The sequence below is a fragment of the Arvicola amphibius genome, chromosome 9 (genome assembly GCF_903992535.2).
Source record: "Arvicola amphibius chromosome 9, mArvAmp1.2, whole genome shotgun sequence".
Taxonomy (NCBI): domain Eukaryota; kingdom Metazoa; phylum Chordata; class Mammalia; order Rodentia; family Cricetidae; genus Arvicola; species Arvicola amphibius.
In genome coordinates, this window is record NC_052055.2 from 90,364,480 (window position 1) to 90,376,773 (window position 12,294).

At 54.1% G+C, this 12,294-nt stretch overlaps 1 protein-coding gene across 2 annotated transcripts in view; it reads left to right on the top strand.

Moving 5' to 3' along the window:
- Arhgef4 (Rho guanine nucleotide exchange factor 4) overlaps nt 1-11,949 on the top strand; it is an 84,000-nt gene extending 72,051 nt beyond the window's left edge. Inside the window, exons 1-10 of one of the 2 annotated variants that reach the window (XM_038341948.1) lie at nt 2,023-2,254; nt 5,163-5,342; nt 6,220-6,399; nt 6,566-6,745; nt 7,286-7,518; nt 7,879-8,008; nt 9,582-9,713; nt 10,262-10,505; nt 11,114-11,191; nt 11,682-11,949. In XM_038341948.1, coding sequence (XP_038197876.1) covers nt 5,217-5,342; nt 6,220-6,399; nt 6,566-6,745; nt 7,286-7,518; nt 7,879-8,008; nt 9,582-9,713; nt 10,262-10,505; nt 11,114-11,191; nt 11,682-11,833 — 1,455 coding nt within the window. In that variant the 5' untranslated portion in view covers nt 2,023-2,254; nt 5,163-5,216 and the 3' untranslated portion in view covers nt 11,834-11,949. Of the gene's footprint in view, nt 1-2,022; nt 2,255-5,162; nt 5,343-6,219; nt 6,400-6,565; nt 6,746-7,285; nt 7,519-7,878; nt 8,009-9,581; nt 9,714-10,261; nt 10,639-11,113; nt 11,192-11,681 lie in introns of those variants that run through there. The other variant, XM_038341946.1, reaches the window with a different exon arrangement.
- The last annotated feature ends 345 nt before the right edge of the window (nt 11,950-12,294 follow it).

Below are 12,294 nucleotides of genomic sequence, written 5' to 3' on the forward strand. Positions count from 1 at the left end.
CACTGGAAGGCCCAGCATGCCTGATGATTCTCAAGACAGCCGCATCCCTGGAGCTCTCTGCAGGACTTGTGAGCAGCTCAGCTGGCCAGTCTCCTCTTCTTGGCAATTGCCATTCTTTATGTAACCCTCAGGAGGGGTCTTGGTGAATCTTGTATGTTTTAGGAACTTTTTGGGGAATGATGAGTTGTACACCTACTGAGTTTTCTAAATTTTGTTTCCCTTCTGAGTCTTAAAGGACTTACTTCAAAGACGGAATGTTTGGTCTCAGTGCCGTAGGACCCTACAGTACTTCAGCCTGCTGTGCTAAGGTACCTGGGGAATGGAGAAGCTACCTTCTCTCTATGGAACTACAAGTCCCAGCCTCGCTCCAGTAGATGGCAGGTCCCCAGCCTTAGAGGGAAGTTAGAAATGGAAGGGCAGTGGCCCTTGGATGTCTTCTGACGTCCACCTGCATTAGTCTTCTACTGCTGCGTTGAAACAACCATGGCCAAGGCAACTTTTAGAAGGAAGACTTTGTTTGAACGCACAGTTCCAGGGGCTAAGACAGAATTAAGGCAGCAGGTGGCAGACGTGCAGCAGGGACTGCTGAGAGCTCATGTCTAAGACTGTAAGCGGGGGGGGGGGGGAAGCATAGAGAAAGCCACCTCTAGTGACATAATTCCTCCAACAAGGCCACACCTCCTCAGCTTCCCAGAACAGTGCTGTCAAATGGAGATCACATGCCCCAAGACAATGGGAGACATCTTTTTCAAACCACCATGTTCCCAAAACCCTTTGAGGAATGGGGGGGGGGGGGGACCTGATACCCAAGATTTTCTGCAGAACTTAGTAGATGCAGTACCCCAGATCAACGGTCTAGGTTGAGCCTGTATGCAGAAGGTGAGCTGCCCCTTCAGATCCACAGAGGCATCCACACATACACACAGATACATGCACAGATAACTCCCCCACACACCCACAGAAGTGTCCCTCCTCACAGATACACATGTATGCACATTGTACACGGGACCACACGTGTACACACCTGAGCTCTTCAGCAGGGTGATGCCAGGTATCAGGGGACAGTCACCTACACATATGAACACGGTGCTTCCTCTGCTGTGCCTCACCCACCTAAACTACAGTGGGTTTCAGAGGGCCACGCTGGTAAGACCGAGACCTCTGCTTGGTTGAGGCTGCGGGTTCTCTTTGGTGCTGCCAGTGAAGAAGACAGCTGTGCGTCCGAAGGCTCAGACCCCTGTTCTGGTGATGGAGGCTGATCAGTCAGGCCCAGGTTCAGACTCTTCTCCCACTACCCTCTTTTGCTGGGCATTTGTGTGACAGCTAATTATCTAATGTTACAGAGGCACACTCACTCATTTGTGAAGCGAATTCCCGAGGACAGTCTTATTAGAATTAAGATCCCTTGGTCCTCTGGGGATTTGCCTCAGAGAGTGGAGTACTGGCTTAGCAAGCATGAAGCCCTCGTTTGATCCCGGAAGCACATAAAACCAAGCATGATGGTTCATACCCAGAATCCTACCTCCGAGGAGGTGGAGTAGGCAAATCAAAATTTCAAGGTCATCTATGTAAAATGTATGAATTTAAAGCCAGTCTGGACTATATGACAAAACTCCTAACCCTACCCCCCCCCCCCCCACAACAACAACAACCAAGGATTTCAGCTCACTAGGGAATGCCTGGGTCAGCTAGGTCCCCAGGTACCCCCAGGACTTCCATGGCTATCTGTGCACCTAACATTGTGTGGATATTAGAGGCCTCTAACTCTCCCAGGGAAGTGCCCAGGCAGATCACAACGCACTTGCTCTTCAGAGCCACAGCAACCCCGTCATGCGATTTTAACAGGTCCCCTCCCTGCCACTCACCCCCTCTGCAACTCTTTTCGCCCTGCACCCACTGAAGCCCTGGATGCTCACTCAGAGAGCTGGCTGTGAGGGAGGAGCCTGGCGGATGAACGCAGTCAGCTCCGCCTCCTTTCCGACGCCTCCGGCTCCAGTCCTGAGCTGGGATCTCCCGGCGCTAGGAGCCCGGAGGTAGGCCGGGCGTGATGGCCAGGCCCCCGCAGCCCCGGCGTGGCCCTGCGACGCCTGGCGGTGCCCTCCGCGCCCTGCTGCGCTGCAACCTGCCCCCGGGCGCCCAGCGCGTGGTGGTCTCGGCTGTGCTGGCGCTGCTGGTCCTCATCAACGCCGTGCTGATATTCCTGCTGGCCTTTCGCTGAGCTGCACGCGCCCAGCACCGCGGGGGACCGCGCAGGGTGAGTGGCACAGTCTAGCCGCTGTCACCACGCAGAGGGAAAGATTTCCCCCCAGCCCCACCCCCAACCCCGTGTGCTCACTGTCAAGGCCGATCTGGGGGTGCCCCCGAGGATGCCACCGTGAGGGTGACTGAGGGGCGTGGTGGCACACGTGCCCAATAGGCCTTTCATCAGTTTTCGAGGCTGGGGAGGAGGGGGTGGGGCAACATGGCGGGTCTCTGACTGACATGTTGGAGGAGCCATGACCTGCTAGTGGGGGCTGTTTGGAAAGGGTGTGCGTCGGACTGCAGGGCATGTATTGTGTCGGGGCTGCAGGAGGCCTGTAGAGGATATCGGGGCTCCTCTGTAGGCGATACCTGCGTTTTTGTTATTTTAGGCCTTAAAAAGTGCCAGTCAGTCTCCTAGGGCAGAGCCGCTGCTGTCTGACTTGCAGCAGCCACTCTGAACACACCCTCCCACCACATCCGGTGTTCAGGGACAGCTTGGTGAGAAGGCGCCACCACCCCGCATGTGAGAGGAACACAGGAGGTAGGAGGAGGGCGAGATGATAAAGGTGATGGTCTACTGGGGTCCGTTTAAATCACGGCCTCCCTTAGAGCCAGGCAGAACCAGAGGCACGGGAAGGAATTCTGCCCCTGTCCCTGGTTTATCTTAATCTTGAACTTACCTGGGTATTGGCACAAGCTCCAACTGCCCCCAGATGCCTCTCCACCTCAGAGGCAGCCAGCCAGCCTCTGTCTCTTCCTGCCAGGCAGAAGCCAACTGGATTCCTATTCTCAGAGGCAGCTGGAGAGCCGGATTTAGGAGCAGGTGCACTTGGTGGGGCCAAGAGGGGCTCTGCAGAGAAATGAACCAAGCTGAAGCTGGGGTTCGCCTCTGATACTCCTCTGTAAAATGTGTTTCTCGCCTCTTGGAGCCACATTTTGCTTTGGCAGTGACATGGACATGGTTGGTTTCGGAGCTATGCATGTTAGTCTTCCATTTGTGATACCCATCACGCGGAGAGTCTGTTTACTGCTGTGCTGATGGGAGACGCAGTGAGTTCGGAGGATATGCTCAGAGACACGGCAGTGTGTCTACTGGATGCTTTCTGTGTCTGGAAGCGACATTGATGACCAGTGGCTCCTTCCCACTCTACAGGCTTCCGCGTGACTGGGCTTTGTGGGACTTGTCAGTAACGCAACCCAGGACCCTCGTCTCTGAAAAGCCCTGCCTTTGTCCCACACCCTCAGTAGCTGTCCCAGCAGCAGGGTAGGATCCACAAGGTCTACCCAGACCACAAAATAAGGAGATGGTGTGCAGTGGAGAGGCCTGCCTGCCTTCCTCCCTCCCTTTCTCCCTATGTTTATTTGGGGGGATCCAGGGACAGAGGGGGATCCCTCACCCAGTTCATCCAAAGCAGGAAGTTGGACCACGTTGAGTTACCTGGGTTATTTCCCCAAATCTGTGGCCAAAATTACAGACCAGGTCAGGCACATTCCCCGTTCTCTCTCACTGGCTTCACCTCTTTCTGCTCTATCTTCAAGGCTTCACATGACAGGCCGCTGCAGGAAGCCTGCTGGCTCCTGGCCCGCAGCAGACTGGCTCTTACTGTGGTCCTGCTGATGAGTCCTCCTGTCTTATACCAGCTGTGTGTCAGCCAGACTTATCTACCAAAAGTCACTGTTACAGAGACAGCCCAGAGGTTGGAGGGCTGCTGTCCCCAGGAACCCAGAGCCCTGTGCTAGGATCCGTGTGGGGCTTTGGGCACAGAGAGCTCTAGGGCAATGCCTGACACTGGGGCAGAAGTGCCACTTATCTTCCTGGGAAGAGCTCCACTTTCCTGGGCTGATGCGAGGATTCAAACAGGAAGTCTCCAGGGAGGTCAAGGGAGAGCGCGCACAGGGTATAAAGCAGCTTAGAAGAAGCAGGACTGGGTTGTGAGGGGACCTACTTGGAGGTGACCATCTAGTTCTCTGTTGGCTAGCCAAGGAGGCCATATGCATCCCCTACCCCACTGTATCCTGCCCTCAGCCATCTATTCATAAAGCAGAAGACAGCCTTCGAATCAGAATGAGGGACCGAGGTCCAACCATCAGGGCCACCTGGGGAGGGGTCGGGGGAAGGCCACACAGTAGAAAGAGGAGCCTCATCAGTCACTGGGCAGAAAGATCCCAGCGCATAGAGCTCTCAGCCAGACATAACGTGACTGACTCGGTGGCAGAGGCTTATCTTCTAGAGTTAGCAGCTCTAATTAATTGTTTCTTCTCCAGCCTAGGAAAGTCAGGGAGGCTGTAACTAAAACAGTGATTAAAATGGACCTCCAGGGCTCAGGATTTAAAGTCTGAGGAGGACCGCCCCTCAGCGCATGTGTGGGTGCCAGGGCTGTAAGGAGCAGTGGGGTCATGTGACTACTTCTGCAAGTTTTCTTTCTTTCTTTCTTTCTTTCTTTCTTTCTTTCTTTCTTTCTTTCTTTCTTTTTTTTTAAATAAGACACAACGAATATGACCCAGCTGCTGTGATGGGCACTGTCATTGGTAAAACAGCACCGTTACTTGGGTGACCTCACAGGCAGAAACCTGTAGAGGGAGCAAGTTCCCTCTCTTAAATGGCTATCTAGGAGCGCAGGTAGCAGCTGCCAGTTGCCACTACCCAGTGCACATCCAGTCCGACATCTCAGTGTAGGGCACTGAAACATAAGCCACAGACTCAGTAGCTGAAGGTGTGAATGAATTCACTTTTGGCTCCTTCACTGACATGCCCAAGACACAGCCCTGCCCCCCACCCCGGGGGTGGGGTGGGGACAATGGGACGGACTGCATTAGTTTCTCTGTACAGCAGGCCAGGATCCCTGCTTCCAGGGCTGCTGGTAAGGGCAGGTTAGGGTAGCCTTGCCTCACTGACTCCGCTGCCTTGGCTCTCTCCACAGCTCATTAGTGATGGCAGTGTGGTATGTGCTGAAGCCCTTTGGGACCATGTTACCATGGATGATCAGGAACTGGGCTTCAAAGCCGGCGATGTCATCGAAGTGATGGATGCCACCAACAGAGAATGGTGGTGGGGACGTGTCGCAGATGGCGAGGGGTGGTTCCCTGCCAGCTTTGTACGGGTATGGCTCCAGTCTGTGCTTTCCCCCAAACTTCTGAAGACTTCTGGCTCTGCTCAGAAGTCCAAGCCCCAAACAGCTCTGCAGTTCCAGGCATGTAGCATGGACCGCCCTCTCTGTTTTGCTGTTACTTGGTACCTCAGACTGGATGGGTGGGGGTCAGAACTGTGACATTCTATATACACCACACACACACACACACACACACACACACACACACACACACACACACACCACTCCCAGGCCCTTGCTGACGGCCCTCCCGGGCTAGAGAAAAGAGCAGGTCAGAAATGCAAGACATATGCTTTGGCATACCACTGCTTCAAGCAACCCATGCCTTCTACCCACAACTATGTTTTCGTTGAGGGTGTGTGGGGAACATGTAACATACAGACAGCCCTGAGAGGTAGAAATCTCAGGAGGCATAGTGAAGTCATACCCAGAAGAGCAGGTGACCCAGTTCCAACCTTAGGCTGCATCTGGTCACCAGAGAAGGACATTTTGATGTAGACTCCCAAAGGGAGGGGATTCCCAGGTACTCAGGAACCCCTCCTGTGCAGACTTCCCCACCCTTTCCTTAACTTAATAGCTAACCAGCTGGCAAGACCTCTACCTGGCACCTGATGAGTAGGTCTGGTTCAGAAATTCCTAGTGTTTGCTCCAATCCCTGCTGAGAACACAGCCCTACTAGAGGGGTAAATTTGACATCAGCTGTGGTCATCAAACCCTTGCCTTGTGCCTAGGAGGTAGTTGCAGGGAAATTGCAGGTATGCCCTGTGTGTCCCGTGGGAGCTACTGACCTCTGCTCCCGATGCCCTGGAGCAGAGTTCAGGGAGTGACGAGGAGGATGGCAGGCACTCGTCTGTTTTGTATCATCTAGTTGCGGGTGAACCAGGATGAGCCCGCGGATGACTACGAGGCCCCGCGGGCCGGGGCTGGAGAGACAGATGACAACGTCCCAGAGGCCCAGAGCTGCAAGGACCAGATGCGCACCAATGTCATCAATGAGATCCTCAGCACGGAACGGGACTATATCAAGCACCTTCGGGACATCTGCGAGGTGAGGAAGGCAGGCAGGGCTTGCTTAGCGAGGTGGGGATTATGAAGTGTATGACCCTAAGCAATGAGTAGAACAGGATGGGTGGGGTCGGGTGGTGGGCGTGGCACGTGGAAGGGTAGGCAGGTGGGTCCCTAGAGAGCGAGCGTGGGCACACCCCATCCCCCAGGGCTATGTCCGCCAGTGCCGAAAGCGGGAGGACATGTTCAGTGAAGAGCAGCTGCGCACCATCTTCGGGAACATTGAGGACATCTACCGCTGCCAGAAAGCCTTCGTGAAGGCTCTGGAGCAGAAGTTCAACACAGAGCGGCCACACCTGAGTGAGCTGGGTGCCTGCTTTCTGGAACACGTGAGTGCGCCTGGACACATCCTGCTAGGATCCCTGAGCCCTAACGCAGCAGTGCCTGCTCCTCCTACCCCCACACTCCCCGTTGTCTTTCTGCATGGCTCCCTTGCTTTATGTCTTCCCAGAATTTCCCACACCAGATTCACAGATAGAAGCTGCTAGCCTTACTGGGCAGAGGCTGTCTTGTCCTCTGCTGAAACAGCTAAGGGATTCTTTCTACCTTCCAAGGTCTTACCTGCGTATCCTTGATAACCCTTCCTGATTAGCACCATTGATTTCATTAAAAGATAAATAACAAATACATAATCAGAATTCCTCCTGGAAGCCCTGCTGGGAAAGCTGAGTGGCTCCAAGGATGGGCATGCATGTAGCACAGGTTTTTCCCATCCCTGGGATGACAGCACATAGCTTGTAACCAGCCAAGTCGGTAGAACCAGTTCCTAAAACAAATGCAGAGATTTCCTGTCCCTCTCACCTCATGGCTGTGGCCTGTTGCCTGGGCAAACAGGAGACAGCCACCCTGACCTTCAGCTGTGCCCCCAGCAAGCAGACTTCCAGATCTATTCTGAGTACTGCAACAACCACCCCAACGCCTGTGTGGAGCTCTCCCGGCTCACCAAGCTCAGCAAGTATGTGTACTTCTTCGAGGCCTGCCGGCTGCTGCAAAGAATGATTGACATCTCCCTGGATGGCTTTCTACTGACCCCTGTGCAGAAGATCTGCAAGTATCCCCTCCAGTTGGCGGAGCTGCTCAAGTACACACACCCCCAGCACAGGTAAGAGGGCACAAGGTGGTGAGGGGAGCTGCCTGAGACTCTGCATGCCATCAGCCAGCCATCTGAATATTTATAGTGTGGGAACCAGTTGCAAAATGCTGGGTACCGCTTTGGGCACTGGGAAGTAGCTTAGGTAAAGCAAGCCCACCACCCTGAGCTCTACTGGAGTAGGGAAGGATATACGTCAATAGACTATTAAGCTGTTCTACCTACCAGTTATGGAGGAGACTATTTACCTGATGGGTGAGGCCATGGTACACAGCCCACAGACGTGACAGCTTTACACAGAGGGCCCTCTGGGGACTCTACAGCTCTTTCTGCTCCCCAGTTGGCTGCACATTTCTGTCTCTTCTGCCTCAGGGACTTTAAGAACGTGGAAGCTGCCTTGCATGCTATGAAGAATGTGGCCCAGCTCATCAATGAACGGAAACGGAGACTTGAAAACATCGACAAGATTGCTCAGTGGCAGAGCTCCATAGAGGACTGGGAGGTGAGGGCCCCAGTGCCCAGAAAATACTGTGGGATCCTTGCTTGAAAACTGTTCTTATCCAGAGGGGAACAGAAGCAGGGATCCACTGCACTCCCAGGACCCACTGCAAGATAGGTTCTCTTGCACTGGGCCTTTCTTTGGTGGTGCCTCCACCTTGGCACTTAATGGTCTCCTTCCTGTGTCCACCACCACACACTGTCTAGCCACCACCAGCCCAGGGGCAGCCCTAACCCAAGGAACTGTGTTTCTAAGACATCTTGGTCTGTTTCTCTGCCCTAAGAGACAGGCTGGACTGCTAAGCTTTAGATACCTTCTGGAACTGTCAACAGTTGAGATTAGACCAATGGCGGGACTAGAAATGGAACGTCCCACGTCAAGGCTTTGTCAGCTTAGATTCTGAGTTGAGCATTCCCATGGATCTGCCAGTCTTGCCTTCTGTAAACTGACGACTAGCATGCCTGCTCCCTAGAGGTGTGGGGATGGGAGGACTCTGCTCCTCTGCACCCAGCAACTAGCCACCTCTAGTCTCTACCCATCTGGAGCCATGGTATGCCATGCCAGCTGTCAGGATAGGAAAGTAGGTGGAAGCATGCCCGAATGAGCTACAGAGAAGTAGAGGCATAGGCCCTACCCTTTCACTGACTCCCTAAACCTTGGATAGGGGAGCAGGACAATGCAGTAGACTGGTTTTGAGCCCGTGCTTGGTCAAGGACTGGAGAGCACAGTCATTCCCAAATGGACAGCTGCCAACAGCACCAGACTGCCAGTTTCAGGTTTAAATACATTCAGCTGCAGGGGCAAGTTCCTGCCAAACCTATTTTTTTTTCTCTAAAGCAGCACTGTCCATTCAAAAGAAAATATGAGCCATGTCTAGGATTCTGTACTTTCTAGTAGCCATCTGCCAAAGTAAGAACACAGGATCCCTGAAGCTTTCTGGCCAGCCAGACAAACGGAGTCATTGAGATGGCTGAGCAGGTAAAGGTGCCTGCTGCCAAAGCTGATGAGCTGTGCTTAGTCTCCAAGACCCCCGTGGTGGAAAGAGAGGCTCCTGCAAGGTGTCCTCTGACCGCCACATACTTACTGTGGCATGCGGGCATCCACCCCTCCCCTCCCACAATAAATATACTTAATAAAAGTTTAACAAAAGGATGGAAAGTGATGAAGACACCTGGTGTTGACCTCTGGCCCCCACACTCATACATAAGCGCACATGTGGAACACATACAAAATGAAAATGAGTGAACTGGGCTTTGACATTTTATTTAACTCAGTACATCCAAATGCATTTTCCAGTTTCCTACCCTTTGAAATCACTGTGCACCTTACAGTGACACATCAAGAAGGCCCACAGGCTACATTGAAGTCCTACTCCACAGTCTGCCTACATTCACCTCCCACAACCATACCTTCAAGGCCCCAAGGATTGCTTTGGGCTTTAAAGGTGTCTGTTATCCCCTTTTGTTGGCCTGGAACAATTCAGGCTACAGTGGGAAGGCTCACCAACAAGAGAGGCAGGAAGTGGAGTCTAAGGTTGGGTGCACTTACCTCATGGCTCTCCTTGGGGTTCACTCAGGGGGAAGATCTCCTGGTCAGGAGCTCAGAACTCATCTACTCGGGGGAGCTGACCCGTGTAACACAGCCTCAAGCCAAGAGTCAGCAGAGAATGTTTTTTCTCTTTGACCGTCAGCTCATCTACTGTAAAAAGGTATCCGAACCACCCTGCCTTGCTGGACCAGTTTCATATAGGAGAGCAGTAAGGGCTGGGGCTCTTGTCCAGAAGTAAAGGGCCTGGTCGACTCTACCCTGGCCATTTCCTTCTCAAGGCCCTTAGGACTGACTCTCTACAGAGCGAGCCCAGGGACACTGGGGTAGCTGCTGGAACAGTGTGCTGTTCAGAACACCCTCCTTCCCGACCTGGTCCCTGCCTGCTCCTCAGACCATGTCTCTCCCTGCAAGCCTTCGTTTCAGTCTCCTGAGTTCTCTGATTCCCGCAGCCTCTGGTCTCTTTACTGCTAGCTTCTGCTTCTTTCAACCATGGCACAATGGCCCCATGCACGAAGCCTGCCTTGTTCTCTCTGCTCTCCCATACCACGTGGGCTGCTGCTTTAGTTTCTGGGGCTTTCTGCCCACCTGTCAATGTGCACCTCAAAGACAAAGACTGTCCTGTCCATCAGCGGCTGGGGGTGGGAGTGGGCATGACCAGGTGGTCAGACAGGCTGCTGGGCAGCCAGGGCTCAGGGTAGCATCTGGCAGGACCTGCTCCGCCGGGACGCGTTGTACTACAAGGGCCGGCTGGACATGGATGGCCTGGAGGTGGTGGATGTGGAAGACGGGAAGGACCGTGACCTCCATGTGAGCGTCAAGAATGCCTTCCGTCTGTACTGTGGTGCCACGGGCGACAGCCACTTACTGTGTGCCAGGAAACCAGAACAGAAGCAGCGCTGGTTGAAGGCCTTTGCCAGGGAGAGGGAGCAGGTGCGGCTGGACCAGGAGACAGGTGGGAGACCCTGCTGGGCCTTGCCTAGTTTCTGGGGCCCACCTACCAGGTGCTCAGCGCCAACTTGAGAATTAGATCATGCCTTGGGCTAGGTGAGGTTGCAGAAACCTCTCCGAACAGGCTCTGCTGTGCTCACCCCTCTGGCAGAAAGAGTCCTTCTCCTCTGTGGTCAGCCTCACTGAATGTGCCCATCTGTTGAGACCAGGGGGAGTCCCTTTCCAACCAGCTCAAGCCCTGGGTGAACATGGGGTGGGTACTAGAGTCCTTTCCCATCCTTTCCTATGCCTAGATCCCTAGCTTAATGCTGTGGTTTGGGAAAGAGCCTCCACAGCAGTATAGAGAAAGCTGGAGGGGAGAAATGGGAAGGGGTCATAGGGTCAAGGGGGAGAATGAAGTGGTGGCTCAAGGGATCTTTGCTCTCTCCCTTGGTTGGCAGGGAAGGGTGGTTGAGCAGGTGAGGGAGCAGTCCCTGCCGTGCCAGCCTGTAAAGTATGATAGGAATAGGGTACCGGGAAGGACAGATATTACCTGGACCAGGAAGCCCTCCAAGGAGGCACATGGACAGTTGAAGAAGGCAAGGCGGGATCTCACGTGTGCCCTTCCTCCAGGTTTCTCCATCACTGAGCTGCAGAGGAAGCAGGCCATGCTGAACGCCAGCAAGCAGCAGGCCACAGGGAAGCCGAAAGGTAAATGGGGAACCATCCTACTCCTCGGGCAGTTCCAGCATGGATCACGTTTCCATCTGACCTCAAAAGCAATGCCAGCTAGCCATCTGGGTCTCTGGAGATGTCCACTGTCTTTACGGGTGTATGTTTCCAAAGGTGATGACAAGAGTGGTTGGTCATAGTTTTCACTTGACACCTCTGATCTCCTAGTGGCACCAGGGGCTACGGTGCTCACTTTCCCAGGCTGCTGATAGCCACATCACAGCTGCCTGGAGGGAGCCACCTCTCCCTCTCAGTAGATGAAGGCAGGCATCCCATGCCTTGGACAGTGGCCCTGGCCAGCCTCAGGCCAAAAGCTCTTGATACCCTGGGGTCCTGTGTGTATTGTGGTTAACCCCCTGGAAAGCAGATCCTGTGTGGCAAACTACCCCCACAAAGTGTCTGCAACAGAATCCACAGATGAACCCCTCTGTCTTCCACCTTGTGACCCCTGCTGTCTCTCCCTGCCCAGCTATCGGCAGACCAGGCTACCTGACCCGCCACAAGCATCCATCCTTGCCTGCCAGCCGGACCCAGCAACAGGTGTTGGTGCTAGCAGAGCCCAGGCGGAAGCCATCTCACTTCTGGCACAGCCTCAGCCGACTGGCACCTTTCCGGAAGTGAGCCAGCACCTATCGGACAATCTGACAGCACTTGGTGGAGCCAGCCTTCCCTCGAGGCCTACTCCATCACGCCCTCTGCCTGGTTTGCAAAGAGGAAGTGAACGGGTAAAGCAGCAGAGCTGTATTAACTCTGGGCCCCGCCTCTGGCCTCTTCCCCACTGCTAGGGCAGTGTTGCACGGGTACCAGCCTCTGCCTATACTCTGGACCTGCGCAGGGCCTCCACCATAGTGAGCCTGCAAGCCACAGCTCAGAACCACTGGCCAGGCAGTGCAAATTGGGCTCATCTGCTCTGGACATTCTTTGGAAAGCTTATCTCCACTCCTGCTTCCTCTGGGCAGGAGACCAAAGTCTGTGGCCATGAGCCACTGCAAAAGCAGGTGTGTGCCCCTCTGCTCTCCATTTGTCCTTCAGGCCCCCCCCAGTCCACTTGCAACTTCAGAGGTCAGGACTGCACTCCTAAC